The 16,080-nt window shown below is 46.0% G+C and overlaps 2 protein-coding genes across 2 annotated transcripts in view; one reads left to right on the top strand and one right to left on the bottom strand.

Moving 5' to 3' along the window:
* Window positions 1-319: 319 nt before the first annotated feature.
* Window positions 320-13,929, top strand: HDHD2 (haloacid dehalogenase like hydrolase domain containing 2). Its single transcript, XM_072133049.1, has 7 exons — window positions 320-425; window positions 4,859-4,960; window positions 5,120-5,328; window positions 6,577-6,661; window positions 10,524-10,740; window positions 12,474-12,537; window positions 13,688-13,929. Exons 2-7 carry the CDS (start codon window positions 4,860-4,862, stop codon window positions 13,789-13,791), a joined length of 780 nt encoding a protein of 259 aa, XP_071989150.1. The 5' UTR covers window positions 320-425; window position 4,859; the 3' UTR covers window positions 13,792-13,929.
* A 1,298-nt stretch (window positions 13,930-15,227) lies between these two features.
* Window positions 15,228-16,080, bottom strand: part of KATNAL2 (katanin catalytic subunit A1 like 2) — a 29,799-nt gene continuing 28,946 nt past the window's right edge. Inside the window, exon 16 of the mRNA XM_072133045.1 lies at window positions 15,228-15,495. Coding sequence (XP_071989146.1) covers window positions 15,356-15,495 — 140 coding nt within the window. The 3' untranslated portion in view covers window positions 15,228-15,355. The remainder of the gene's footprint in view (window positions 15,496-16,080) is intronic.

Raw genomic sequence — 16,080 nt, 5'->3', positions numbered from 1 at the left:
TATATTATATTAATGTGTTTTAGTTACATTATACTTCAAAGCATTGGTTATATTAATCCTGTTCATAGAAATACACTAATGCTGCAAGTTCTATGTCTTTCTATGATGTGAGACTACAATACTGATATTTTCTTGCAGAAAATGCTGGTAATTGTAGTTCTCCAATTGCTGGGTAGTCACTATTTGCTATGGTAGAGTCTATGCGTTCCACGCATATTCATATACAGTCATAACCGCAGCATCGAGGCGTGACACGCACAAGCTTTACTTCCTGTATAAACGGCCAGGGGGGGGCCTCTTCAAATTAGGCTGCCCTTTGTGCTGCCTGAATGCAGTAAGCTGCAAACTGCCTTTACAACAGAACCGGCTTTTTGTGGTCGCCTATGTGCTGTCAGCGCAAGGATTACAGCGCTGCGGGTCAGCAGGTAAGGCAGAGGTGGCTGCTATGCGTTCCATTCATTGCCAGTCTGCACTGCTAGTATGTAGTAGACACTTGCATTTGTTTGCATTGACTGTAAATGGTGAATGAGTGACAGAGCTATCATCCTGGTGCAAAAAGCTTCCACTACCTCAAGGGGAGTTTTGGACCCAGGCATTAAGTGGTTAAAAGGGTAGAAGAGGAGCCTATGCTGCAGGACCCCTATGCTGCAGGACCCCATGATACAATGTGTCATCATTAGGCAAAGGTTCAGGTCATGTCATGCAGTTTTTGTAACCAGGAATTAGGAAGATGGTCAACTTCTGTATTTTGTAGGTGCACCATACACCCTGAACTTGATCTTTTTCCAGAAGCGTGTCCTTAGAAAAGATCGGATCTAACAACGATCAGCTGTCTACAGCGCCAGGAGTGGCAGCTACTTCACATTCTATCAAGCACAGCGCCATGCATTGTATAGTGGCTATGCTTGGTATTGCAGCCTGGATGAGACTGAGCAATGCACAGGCCTTGCAGTGAATGTATGTGACATCACGGGCCTGTGATATGGAGGTGGTAAATGCTATGTGGCTGGTCAGACACCTGCCGATCTGCAGCCGGTCAGAAAACACACTGTGACAGATTTATTGTTATGAACACAACACTAGCGGAAAGTATGACCGCGGCTTTATAGAGACGCAAACTGCAATTGTCTCGGGGTGCGGTCACACTTACCGGGGGTGCGGATAGATATGCATTAAAACCGTACCAGGTTTTGTTTTTGGTGCACAGTAGAGATTGCCTGTCCCTGAAAACACACAGGGGCACGGAAACTGATAACGTCGTTGGAGAAAGTATAAGTTAAGTTTTTTTCCTGCAGCCAGTCCACCTTTATATCTAACATACTTGGAAAACCCCTTTAAATTGACCACAATTGATCTGTACAGCGCTGTGGAATATGATGGCACAATAAAAAAATAAAACTTTATTTCCCTTTCTATAAAAATAAACATTTAAGGGATAACAAAATTAAAGATAAATATCCAATATGATGGAAACTGCAACCATTAAACTGGCCAAGAATTTGATTCAGAAATGATCAATAGGATGTATCTAAATGGTATCAATGAAAACTACAGCTGGTCCCACAAAAAACAAAACAAAATATAAATCGGTAGCAGAATATGGCGACAAAATTTTATTTTTCTCTAAAGATTTAGATGAATATAATTAAATTTTAAAAGTATTAAAGGGAACCTGTCACCCGAACCTCATTTCCACTAAAGACCGGTTGTAGAAGCCCATCACACCTGCAGTGCACATCCGCCTTTCTGCATTCCTGCTTTCTCTAAGCATTTCTTTGCATTACAATATACACTCACCGGCCACTTTATTAGGTACACCTGTCCAACTGCTCGTTAACACTTAATTTCTAATCAGCCAATAGAAATTGATACAAGGCAGGATGGATCCATGACACCACCACCACCAGCCTGAGCCGCTGATACAAGGCAGGATGGATCCATGACACCAGCACCACCAGCCTGAGCCGCTGATACAAGGCAGGATGGATCCATGCTTTCATGTTGTTGACGCCAAATGACGCCAGCTTTATGACATGGCGCATTATCCTGCTGAAAGTAGCCATCAGATGTTACAGGGTACATTGTGCTCATAAAGGGATGGACATGGTCAGCAAGAATACTCAGGTAGGCTGTGGCGTTGTACCAAGGGGCCCAAAGAGTGCCAAGAAAATATTCCCCACACCATGACACCACCACCACCAGCCTGACCCGGTGATACAAGGCAGGATGGATCCATGCTTTCATGCTGTTGACGCCAAATTCTGACCCTACCATCCGAATGTCGCAGCAGAAATCGAGACTCATCAGACCAGGCAACGTTTTTCCAATCTTCTACTGTCCAATTTCGATGAGCTTGTGCAAATTGTAGCCTCAGTTTCCTGTTCTTAGCTGAAAGGAGTGGCACCCGGTGTGGTCTTCTGCTGCTGTAGCCCATCTGCCTCAAAGTTGGATGTACTGTGCGTTCAGAGATGCTCTTCTGCCTACCTTGGTTGTAACGGGTGGCGATTTGAGTCACTGTTGCCTTTGTATCAGCTCGAACCAGTCTGCCCATTCTCCTCTGACCTCTAGCATCAACAAGGCATTTCCGCCCACAGAACTGCCGCTCACTGGATGATTTTTCTTTTTCGGCCCATTCTCTGTAAACCCTAGAGATGGTTGTGCGTGAAAATCCCAGTAGATCAGCAGTTTCTGAAATACTCAGACCAGCCCTTCTGGCACCAACAACCATGCCACGTTCAAAGGCCACAAATCACCTTTCTTCCCCATACTGATGCTCGGTGTGAACTGCAGGAGATTGTCTTGACCATGTCTACATGCCTAAATGCACTGAGTGGCCGCCATGTGATTGGCTGATTAGAAATTAAGTGTTAACGAGCAGTTGGACAGGTGTACCTAATAAAGTGGCCGGTGAGTGTAAATATGTGCAACTTACCTTGCACCCTGACACAATCCTGGGATAGTTACAGGGGTTGTGCTTTGGTTTGGATGCATTTTAAAAAAAAAACATGTGACTTGTCTGTGTTACTCCCTCCTCAGCTCTCAGCCCCCACCTTTGTGCTCCTGTACAGCTCCTCCTACTGCTCCTTCTCAGAGGTCACAACCTGGTGAGCTGACATCAGTAGGGGAAGGAGGAGCTGTACAGGAGCACAAAGATGGAGGCAGCCTGCAGCACAGACAAGTCACATGTTGTTTTTTGAAATGCATCCAAACCAAAGCCCAAACCCCTGTGATTACCCCAGGATTTTGTCAGGATGCAAGAGTAAGTTATAACTCACAATTATATTGTAATGCAACTACTTAGAAAAGGCAGAGAGACATTTTTGCATTGCAGGTGTCATGGGCTTTTACAATCTGTCTTTGGTAAAAATGAGGTCCCTGGTGACAGGTTCCCTTTAAGCATAATAAAACTTCTATAACTGTGGTGTATTAGTGATCGTACTGACCCAAAAAAATAAAGGATGAAACATTTGTAAATATGAAACGTGTAAAAGAAAAAAAAAATTATGCAACTTTGGCTTTTTTATTTGTAATTTGCAGTATCTTCCCACCTTCCTGGTACATTGCATGGAATCTGTCCCACAGAAAACAAGCCCTCGTACAACTCTAAAATCTGAAAAGTAAATATATGGCCTCCGCAAAATAATAACACAACCTGTGGTATATGAGATATGTGTTGGTATATGATATCTGGGAGCATCGCAATAAAAAGGGGCGGATTCAAAGTCATGTGACCCCTAGGGTAACGCCGCAAGCAGTATACAATGCAGGAGCACACGATACCCTATCTACTAGCTGTACGGCTGTCTGTAGGCTGTGGCTGCTGTGATCTTATCTTCACATCGCATGTTCTCAAGGACAGTAACGCAGCTTTCACCTTGAGATTGTAGCCGATATCTCCGTGATAAGGCGCAGTGTTATGTGCACTTGTCATAACGGCTGATGGCTCATAACTTATCCCTGCGCTCCTCCATGTAATCCAGTGCAGCCTCTCAGGGTCATACTCATGACACAGACAGATAACACGCCCTCCGTAATCTGCGCTGATAAGATAATCGCAGGGATCTAACTGCGCAAATCACAGCCAAATTTAAAGGAAATCTTCCATCACAATCCATGCTGATAAACCAGGGACATTACTCATAGATCCAGGCCCCTGGACTGTGGTATCTACTCATATTTGTTATCCATGGCCTCCTTCCTTCTAAAATCAACTTATATAATTATGCTAATGAGCCTGAAGGACTTTGGGGGGGGTGTTACCAGAGCTACCTCTGTGCTGCAGTCTCGCAGGCTGTTACACTGTTTACCCCATGCTCCCTCAGGACCTTCCCACCATAATGTTTCCGAAGGGTTCAGGGGGATGTTAATGGAGCCCCTCCTATTATATAGGCTCTGTTGGTGGCGTTGTAGGTTAATAGGTTACTGCGGCTTCTACACATACAGTACTACCCGTGGAAATCCACAGCATAATACTACCCCCTGCAGCAACAAAATCATCACATAAAACGCATTGGATATCAGTTGCTTCAGCTGGTTTCTGATGCATGCAGAATTGCGGCATTACGCTACATGTGCAGATACCCTTTACCCAAATGAACACATAGCGTATTATGCATGTTTTTGCTCTGGGGTTGATGATGCTATTGTCTAGACACTAAAATTGGCTCTAGTGTTTGTTACTATCTCTGAATTACAGGATTTTTTGGATTGTTACTATATCTGAGCGCTTTGTGGTATATACGGTACATTGAATACATTGTAGCACAGTGTTATTGGGGTATGATGTGTGCACTATATGGGAATATTATATTATATAGATATGAGAGTAAAATATAAATGTGCTGCTTTATCTTTCTAGAATGGCCGCACGCCGAGCTCTTAAGGCGGTGCTGGTGGATTTGAGCGGCACCCTGCATATTGAGGACACCGCTATACCAGGGGCTCAGGAGGCTCTGAAGAGGTAAGAGAGTAATATTACTATGTTAAACTAAGTTATTTTGTGAATATTCTTCTTTTCTCCCAAAACAGCGCCACCCCTGTCTGCAGGTTGTGTGTGGTATTGCAGCTCCTCCATTGCAGCTGTGATACAGTGGTCCTCCCTTTGTGTTCCCCGGTCTAGGCTACGCAGCGCTCCCGTCACCATACGGTTTGTCACCAACACGACCAAGGAGTGTAAGAGGACGCTGCTGGAGAGGCTGAGGAGGCTGCAGTTTGATATCAGCGAGGACGAGATCTTCACTTCCCTGACAGCAGCGAGAAACCTGCTGGAGCAGAGGAACGTGCGCCCCATGCTGCTGGTGGACGACAGCGCCCTGCCCGATTTTCAAGGTAATAGACGAGTCCTACGGTGATTAGTGACACCCCAGGCATAAACTGACAACAGGGTGTTACCAGAAGGGGGCGTGTTCTTACACTGTGTCATACTGTCCAATCAGTGCCGACCATACCAGAATGTGTAAAGACACGCCTCCTACCTGGTAACACCCACTTGTCAGTTTATCTGAAAATACCTACACTTTATTCCATGTTTCAAGAGCAATGTTTTGAGTCCAAACAGTGAGACTTTTTTCAAACAATTTATGTCTGACGCCAGGGGCATAACTAGGAGGGCCCCATAGCAGACGTCTGAATGGGGCCCCACTTACCCCTTAAAAATATACATACAATATATACACACCATACATGCATCATATACACAGTCATACAGCAAATTCACACCCAATACCCCAGATGCTGGGGGCCCCTGACACTGTAGGCCCCATAGCAGCTGCTATGGCTGCTACCCCTGTAGCTACGCCCCTGTCTGCCGGATCCTTCTACACCTTGTGTACAGTTTACCATCTAAGGCTGCGGTCACACGTTGTGTTTTGAACCCGTTTTTTGGCCCGTTTTTAAGCAGTCCATCAAAAACCGCATGCGTTCTTGAAAAACTCATGCGCTTTTTTAAAATCGCATCTGTTTTTGACCAGTTTTAATTAAGATCATTGGTAAAACCTGTCAAAAACGGATGCGTTTTTTTAAGACTTCCTAAAAACGGGCCAAAACCGGGTTCAAACGCCACGTGTGACCGCAGCTTTAGGGTGGTGGCACACGTGGTATTTGAATCAGTTTTTAGTCCTTTTTTGAAAACGCATCAGTTTTTGTCCGATTTTTTTTTTTTTTTTTTTTTCCAATTATCTTAATTGAAAATGGATAAAAACGGATGCATTTTCTAACGGACTTAAAACGCATGACTAAAAACGGCTTCAAAACGCCACGTGTGCCACCACTCGGAGGACCTGTATAGCTGTAGAATCTTCTGCTACAATGTGTCTAGTAACAAATATGGGGGAGATTAGAATTCTGGAGAGGAAGGGGTTACAGAAAGTTTTCATGGCGGCATGTGAGGTGATGGCGGACGTATAGATATATAACGGAGCAGGTATTTTAATACCGGTGCGAGAATTAAAGGTTTTTGCATTGATGAGAATTACCTCCTTGGGCTGGGTACTGAAGCGTGACTAAATTATAGACGCCGCGTACAATTCAATTATGTCAGAGACTGGCGGCTGTGACCTCTCTCTTCTCCGCTCGCAGGAATCGCCACCGACAGTCCCAACGCGGTGCTGATAGGATTAGCTCCAGAACACTTCAGCTACCAAAGCATGAATCAGGCCTTCAGGTGAGTCCTGGCCTGATTGCGTTTTATGGCTCGTGTAATTGGCTGGTTACTTCTTAACACACGGATTAATCCTCCCTGCTCCGGAGGGACTCGCTAACGCGGGGGAAAGCGGCTCCATCCGCGCTGCGACTATAATAAGGAGCACACATAAAGACGTGCGCGGCCGTGCCCCAATTATCTGTCACCTGCTTGGTCTCTTCATTTCTCCTCTTAAAGGGGAAGTGATGTAGCAGAGCCGGGTTTGTCTTCCAGCTGTTCCCCCTTGTTGGTTGGGACCATCAGAATCCATCCTGATAAATCAGGGACATTACTCATAGATCCAGGCACCGGGACTGTGGTATCTGCTTATATTTCATATCCGTGGTCTCCTTCCTTCTAAAATCAACTTTTATAATTATGCTAATGAGTTAGAACGGTGCTGGGGCGTTACTAGAGCTCCTCCGTGCTGTAGCTTCAAAGGCTGTTACAAAGACTTGATGTCCGCATTCGGGTTCAGGTTTACCCGCGGGACCTGGACATATTGCCGGATTGGCAGCCGAAATTCAATTAGCCATGGCTATGATTGGCCAGGGGGTATAATCCGGCATTATGTCTGGGTCGAACAGGAACATCAAGTTCGCTCATCTCTTTCCGTCTCCGCCCCTACCGCCTGAGCACTTCCCCTTTTCCTCTGTCGGATACAAAGTAACACAGTGGGAGGGAAGTGCACAGTGTAGCAGCCTGGGATCTAGGAGAAAGTGTCCCTGGTTTATCATGATGGATATGGAGATATTGTGGCCAGTGGCAGTTTAATTGTCTCATGGACCTTGGGCTGTTCACACGACTTGGGCCCCACAGCGGACAAACCAACCTCGTGTCCTAAGGCCTAATTTTCTCCGCCTGACGACACCACTGCAGCCTGTACTGTCCTTCAATGAAATGTCCACAGCAGATGCCCTCCCCCCCCTTTAATGAAATGTCCACAGCAGATGCCCCCCCCCCTTTAATGAAATGTCCACAGCAGATGCCCCCCCTTTAATGAAATGTCCACAGCAGATGCCCCCCCTTTAATGAAATGTCCACAGCAGATGCCCCCCCCTTTAATGAAATGTCCACAGCAATGCCCCCCCCTTTAATGAAATGTCCACAGCAGATGCCCCCCCCAATTAATGAAATGTCCACAGCAGATGCCCCCCCCCTTTAATGAAATGTTCACAGCAGATGCCCCCCCTTTAATGAAATGTCCACAGCAGATGCCCCCCTTTAATGAAATGTCCACAGCAGATGGCCCCCCCCCTTTAATGAAATGTCCACAGCAGATGCCCCCCCCTTTAATGAAATGTCCACAGCAGATGCCCCCCCCCCCTTTAATGAAATGTCCACAGCAGATGCCCCCCCCCCTTTAATGAAATGTCCACAGCAGATGCCCCCCCCCCATTAATGAAATGTCCACAGCAGATGGCCCCCCCCCCCTTTAATGAAATGTTCACAGCAGAGCTTCTCCTCCCTTTATAGAAATGCCCACTGCATAGTCCTCCCCCCATACATTAAATGGCCACTGCAGTTGCCCCCCTTTAAAGAAGTTATCACAGCAGGGCCCCTCCCTTTACAGAAATTTCCACATTGAGCCCCTTGAAAAATACAACAACATAACATTATACTCACCTCTGGCTTCTCCTCTTGGAGCCCGCGCATACACTATGATGTCACATGACCCCGAGGCGTCATAGTGTATGCGCAAGGCCCGGAAGAAGCTGGAGGAGAGTATAGAGGTTTTTTTTACCTTCATATAGGGCCCATCTATATAAAGATCGGCTATTTATTGTGGCCTGTCATTCTCAATGACAAACTGAACTGCTAGATCTAAAATTCCAGAAAAATTTTGTTTCCTCTAAGATCTCTAAAATCTCGGCTTTTTTTTCCTCGGGATTGTGTTTAGGCTCGGATCACACTGTGTAGTCACATTAGACGGTTATGTTAGGAGGAGGGATGACCAGATACGTTCAAGTTTTGGGTTCGGCCAAGTTCAACCAAAGCGAACCTCAAAGTTTTGTTTGGGTTGGAATACAGAACCCTGAAGGCTCACCTCCCAGGAGCACCCATGTTCGGTGCTGACACCAATCGCGGGTGTGACCCATCAGGCTTGAGGTTCTATGAGCTACAGAACCAGATACGCAAGCAGTTAAAAATAGGCAGGAGTTGGATCTTTATCTGCAGCTCACATTTCCAGCTGTGTCTTTAGCTGCCAGAAGATAGTGGCATCTGTAGCCTCTAAACTTGACTCGTCTCTAAATATTCTCTCTTTTTCACATGGCTTTGGAGGCGATTTTTATTTTTTTTATAGGTAAATCGGGAGAGACATCGGGACATACAATAATAGCGGGAATACTAGAAAGGACATTTTATACCCCCCCCCCCCCCCACACTGTTTTTCCTTTGTTATTAAGATTTTATCTTCATTTTAGGTTGAAATCTAAAAAAAAAAAAAGTAGTGACATTTTTTACGGTGCTGACACTTTCTGCAGTATGTGCGGAGGTCACATGCATCTAATCTCTGTGCGGCTCTTATCTTATCACCCCCAGGATCTATAGGGGATATAAAGCCGCGTTCTATGACTTGTATATGGCATCACTTCTATGTAAGAGCGAGCACACGGAGGAGCGGGAGGACCCCACAATCCCGGGGTCACTGGTCTGCGTGTCATAGGCACATCCCTCACCAGAGGATATTCCATAATACCGCCGGCCTGTGTCACTTCCCTAAAGGAGTTGTCCAATCGTTACTACTCTAATGCTTGTTTCTTCACTCACATTACTGCAATCACTCTGACAATCCCTTTAAAATCCACCATCACAATCCATCCTGATAAACCAGGGACATTACTCATAGATCCAGGCACCGGGACTGTGGTATCTTCTTATATCTGTTATCCATGGCCTCCTTCCTTCTAAAATCAACTTTTATAATTATGCTAATGAGCCTAGCTGAGGGGCTACCCTAACCCCTCTGTGATCGGGCTTTTCAGACTGTTACTGTCTCACCTTCGCTATGGGAAGGAGGAAGTGCTACTGCACAGTGTAATAGCCTGTGAAGCTACAACATGGAGGGGCTCTGGTAATGCCCCCCCAGAGTCGTACAGGCTCATTAGCATAATTATAAAGGTGATCTTAGATGGAAGGAGACCATGGATAAGAAATGTAAGAAGATTATCACAGTCCCGGTGGTGCCTGGATCTATGAGCAATGTCCCTGGTTTATCATACTAATAATCTTTACATAGAACCATCAAACCCTGTAGCGCTTTACAAATCAATGATGGATTCTGATGGTGGATTTCTGTACATACTGCTTTTTATGACATCTATGGGCTCTTTGTGCTCATGACCTGAAAAAAAAAAATCAGGTGCTTAACCCCTTAGATGCTGCGGTCAATAGAAGCCGTGTCATCTATGTGGTTGGAGAGGGAGAGGGCACCACATAATAGCAGGGTAGTGGTGCCTTTACATGGAAGATGAGGCCCAGTGATGCCCTCGGTTCTGCCATCAGTGTATATGGACCGGAGGTTCGGCCCAATAGTAGTTTGTAGTTTTTTACCTATAGCATAATACACTGCACTATAGAAGTACTACAAGCCATCAAATCATCATGTCAAAGACTGAAAACTTTCAAAACATTTTTAAAATATTTTGTGAATTTAAAAAAAAAAAAAAAAAACTTTACCCTTTTAGAAAGTTTTTGTCAATGAAAAATAATAAAAAATTTTGCACAGATATCATTGCTGCAAATGTAAAGACCAAGCACAAAGGCAATGACCAGGTGATGGGAGAGTATAGAGAACCCTGGACAACCCCTTTAACACTCCCTCTCTGTTATGTGTATACAGACTGGTGCTGGACGGCGCCCCCATCATAGCCATACACAAGGCTCGCTATTACAAAAGGAAAGACGGCTTAGCCCTGGGTCCGGGCCCCTTTGTAACGGCCCTGGAGTATGCGACAGACACACAGGCCACCGTAGTGGGGAAACCCGCCAAGACGTTCTTCCTTGAAGCCCTGAGGAGCACAGGCTGCGGCCCGGAGGAAGCCGTCATGATAGGAGATGTAAGTGACCTGGCCTGAGATGTAGCAGAGCTGTCATCTACCTCTGTGATAAGCTGCAGTCCTATGTAAAACCAGTAGTAACCCATAATAATGTAGCAGTTCTTCCAGCTCTGCTACATTTGTACATGTTATATGTATTCCATATTGCCCTCTAGTGGCCGCACTTGGTATGTACACCCTCCAGGGGGTCAGGCAGTGTAAGTTCCCCCCTAACTGCTTATATTATAGATGATCGGGGGCCTTCATAGAGCGATATGTCTGATCATCTAGAGGCTACTTGGGTCCTCCACACAGACTAGTTCCGATCACACGGATAGATGTTGTATTAGCTTGTAAAGATCACATTGTGGACAAGTTATATCTCTGTGATGACCCGCAGTCCTATGTAAAACCCATAGTAACCCATAATAATGTAGCAGTTCTTCCAGCTCACCGGCCACTTTATTAGGTACACCTGTCCAACTGCTCATTAACACTTAATTTCTAATCGGCCAATCACATCGTGGCAACTCAGTGCATTTAGGCATGTAGACATGGTCAAGACAATCTCCTGCAGTTCTCCCGAGCATCAGTATGGGGAAGAAAGGTGATTTGTGGCCTTTGAACGTGGCATGGTTGTTGGTGCCAGAAGGGCTGGTCTGAGTATTTCAGAAACTGCTGATCTACTGGGATTTTCACACACAACCATCTCTAGGGTTTACAGAGAATGGTCCGAAAAAGAAAAAACATCCAGTGAGCGGCAGTGCTGTGGGCGGAAATGCCTTGTTGATGCCAGAGGTCAGAGGAGAATGGGCAGACTGGTTCGAGCTGATAGAAAGGCAACAGTGACTCAAATCGCCACCCGTCCAACTTTGAGGCAGATGGGCTACAGCAGCAGAAGACCACACCGGGTGCCACTCCTTTCAGCTAAGAACAGGAAACTGAGGCTACAATTTGCACAAGCTCATCGAAATTGGACAGTAGAAGATTGGAAAAACGTTGCCTGGTCTGATGAGTCTTGATTTCTGCTGCGACATTCGGATGGTAGGGTCAGAATTTGGCGTCAACAACATGAAAGCATGGATCCATCCTGCCTTGTATCAGCGGCTCAGGCTGGTGGTGGTGGTGTCATGGTGTCTTTGGGCCCCTTGGCACAACGCCACAGCCTACCTGAGTATTGTTGCTGCCCATGTCCATCCCTTTATGAGCACAATGTACCCTGTAACATCTGATGGCTACTTTCAGCAGGATAATGCGCCAGGTCATAAAGCTGGAACATCTCAGACTGGTTTCTTGAACATGACAATGAGGTCACTGGACACAAATGGCCTCCACAGTCACCAGATCTCAATCCAATAGAGCATCTTTGGGATGTGGTGGAACGGGAGATTCGCATCATGGATGTGCAGCCGACAAATCTGCGGCAACTGTGTGATGCCATCATGTCACTATGGACCAAAATCTCTGAGGAGCTTCCAGCACCTTGTTGAATCTATGCCACGAAGAATTGAGGCAGTTCTGAAGGCAAAAGGGGGTCCAACCCGTTACTAGCATGGTGTACCTAATAAAGTGGCCGGTGAGTGTATATGTTTTATGTATTTCACGTGTAGCACTGCCCTCTAGTGGCCTCCCCTGGTATGTACACCCTGCACTGTCTGGACCTGAGGGATGACATTACAATTCTCCTTCTAGATCAATAGAACAGAGATCTGAAATTTGTATTTAGATATTGGATCCGTCTTCCTTTCTTACAGGACTGCAGGGATGACATTGGGGGCGCACAGGACACCGGCATGTTGGGGATACTAGTAAAGACTGGTGAGTATCTCTGGGTTGCATTTTAGGTCATCTTTATATCACACAGTGATGTCTAGTCCGAGATAGTCCATCAGGGGCTCAGTATGATCCTCTAGGCATCCTTTATGCTTTACACTGCAGCGCTGCATCAGATCAAGCCTGGGACAAAATCTGATTTCCCTTACTTCAATTTTATATATTGTGACTAGAGCTTAGAAGAACTTTTTAAATTTTAAACTTTTAAAATTGTGCTAATAAATCAGAAGGGTGTTACAGAGCCCCTCTGTGCTGTAGCTTCACAGGCTGTTACGCTGTCTCCTCTGCAATTTTGAAACAGTTGGAAAGGGAAACGTACAGTGTAACGGCATGTGAAGCTATATCACGGAGGGGCTCTGGTTACACTCCCCAGAGCACTTCTGGCTCATTAGCACACATATAAAATTGATTTTAGAAGGAAGGCAGCCATGGATAACCAATATAAGAAGATTCCCACAGTAATGATCCCTGGTTTATCATGGTGGATCTTGATTATACATTTCCTTGATCAGCTAATGGGCCATATGTAATAAGACTTGCTGTGGGTGCAGTGTGTAAACAACAAGCTAAACCGCCCCCTGTTGTACAGAATCATCATGGGAAATCTAGTCCTTGACTGGTCAGTCCTGCCCACTGCAAGCCCTGGCGGCATCAAAACAAGGGTGCAACACAGAGACAATGATAACATGGCGAGATTAAGTAAATTATGAGTTTCAAAAAATAATCTTGTGTCTAGGAGATGTAAGTGACCTGGCCTGAGCTGTCATCTACCTCTGTGATAAGCTGCAGTCCTATGTAAAACCAGTAGTAACCCATAATGATGTTGCGGTTCTTCCAGCTCTGCTACATTTGTATGTTTTATGTATTCCATATGTAGCACTGCCCTCTAGTGGCCCCCCTGGCATGTACACCCTCCAGGGGGCCGGGCATTGTATGTTCCCTATGTTCCCCCCTACCTGCTTATACTATAGAATTTGATCGGGGCTTCATAGAGCGATATGTCTGATCATCTAGAGGCTACTGGGGGCCTCCACAAAGTCTACGTCAGATCACATGGAGAGATGTTGTATTAGCTTGTGAAGATCACCAGTTCTGTAGAGTAACCTGCATACTGTTTGTCTTCTGTCCTAAACAGGGAAGTACAGAGCAGGCGATGAGGCCAAAATCCGCCCCGCGCCTCATCTGACCTGCCATAGTTTTCCCGAGGCCGTGGATCATATACTGAAGAATCTGCTGTGAGAATCTGATGAGAGCTTTTAAAATCGAGGAAAAAAAAAATTGTAAAATAGACTGGGACTGATTGCAGGGTCTTAAAGGGATCCTCCACTGCTAAATAAAAACCTCCCGGTGCTCTTGGGAGAAGGCGCCTGCCATGTCTATTGGGTTATCGGCCTCTTATCGTCTGATGTTCCCTGTCACATGTTCTCGTTACGCTTCGCTCTCCTGTATTCTAGAGGTCGGCGCTGATGCTGCTGTGATCACAGGACTCCAATAATCGTCCATGTCTCTTCTTAATGACAGAAGACAGGACGGAGCGCTCACGTTCTACATCTAGATTACAGAGGAGATGCAAATCCTAAAAGGTTTACAAGTGGATCAGTAGAGGAAAGCTTAAAGGGATTGTCCAGGATTAGGAAAAGATGGCCGCATTCTACAACGCTGTTCCGTTTGGTTATTACGACCAACCCAGAGACGCATGGAGAGACTGCTGTTAGATTGGTGTTAAAGGAGACCCTTTTACCCCCTAAACATTTAGGCCCACGTTTACTAAGGTCCTTGCGCCTGTTTTCTGTCAGACTTTTTGCACGTTCTTTTTAGTGAAAACTGCTTGCACGTGTATGTAAAAAGTGTCTGCACCACATTTGTGTCACACGTGTCCCTTTCGTGTGGCGCGGGTGCACTAGTCATCGTGCAACACAAATTTCTGCACCGAAAGGGCCGTTCCGGGGCTCTGTCGGAACGTGCGCCACTTTTATCATGCAAAGTCCAATAGAAATGTGTCTCGGGCCCAATGTTAAAGGTGCACCAAAAAAATGTATAAAAATGATGCAGTCTGCCAGAGCAGTACAGGGGGCGCCAGATTCGTGAAGAACGTGCACCACAAATCATGAATCTGGCGCCCCCTGCACTATACACAGGATACTGCACTTTTCTTAAATGTGGCCCTTCGTGTTCTGTCTAGTGCTGGACCTGAGGGAAGGAGCGCGATGCCTCCTCCTCGGGACTAGGTGTGACACAGTATAGCGATTGCCTCTACTGTAGTTCTTCAATGATAAATAATTGGATGCCCGGAGCTTTATTTAAATAGGTTTTCCAGTGATGTCACATCCCCATATACACTGAGTCATAGTGGTGAGACCCCCATGGATCACAAGGATGGGTGTCTATTTTACCCTAAATTAATGGAACCTCTGGTGTGACATACAATATCTATGGAGCTCAGAAGTATCCGAGTTTGACTTAAAGGGGTCACAGTAGTGAGACCCCCATGGATCATAAGGACGGGGTCTGGATAACACCAAAGGAATAGAGCAGACGCTGATATCCGATTTCTCCGGTGCCCCCATGTTCTCATCATACACTGTATAACTTACCTGTCCCCGAAAATCCAAGACCAGCGAATGTCCTGAATGCAAATCCAAGCCCGATACTGTAGGATGGTAATAAAAATATACTTTAGGTATTAAATTATTGTTTTAATAGTTCGTACAGAGCAACAGATGGCGGCAGGGCCTGGTCTCTCATGTCCATGTCACGGAGGGCAGGTAGGTCCCGGTGGTGTCCCCTTGGCAGCTCCTTATCCTCACACAGACTCAAATTCTCTCTGCCAGGCGCTGTATTTTTCGGCCAGGCTCTTCGCCGATGGCTTCGTATGGGCTAAGACTTCCAGGAAATCTGATGTGGTGACTGTGTCCAGCCGGATGACGGGTAAGTCTCTGCTCCCTGGAAGAAGTCATTGTCAGGCTTAGACGTATTGATTCTGGATCCGCTGTGTAGTAATAGGGGAGCTCCAAGGGGTTGTCTCAAGTATTTATGGTATCCCCCCAATCCACAGGATGGAGGACAACCAGCTGGTCAGTAAAGGTCCATAGAGTGGGACTCCCACAATCACAGGAACGGGACCACCAGCTCTCCAGATTACAGGGATCCTGATGGGTGCAGCAGCAGCAGGATGGGCATGTGTCCTGCCGCTCCATTCAATTGTATGGCCACAATGGACATAGTCGAGCACAGCGCTCTGGTATCTCCCAGCAGGGTGAATGCTTGTTCCCTAGAAAGCTGTGGTCCTGTTGGACTGATCCCTAGGGGGGTCCCTGTGGATATGAGATAATAAATACTTGGGGAAAAGTCCTTTAACCAGCTGGGCAGCTCCTACCATCCTTATGTTATACTGCAAGCCGTGCGGAGGGTGAGGCTCCTGCTGCAGTCATTCATCTTAAAGGAAGACTCAGGATGGGGAGGAGGAAAGAAATGGGGGATCTCCTGGTACACACAGAGTTAATTTATATAAATATTTCTTAATTTTAA

The sequence above is a fragment of the Engystomops pustulosus genome, chromosome 1 (genome assembly GCF_040894005.1).
Source record: "Engystomops pustulosus chromosome 1, aEngPut4.maternal, whole genome shotgun sequence".
In the NCBI taxonomy this organism is placed as follows: domain Eukaryota; kingdom Metazoa; phylum Chordata; class Amphibia; order Anura; family Leptodactylidae; genus Engystomops; species Engystomops pustulosus.
This window is presented reverse-complemented; position numbering and strand designations above follow the sequence as displayed.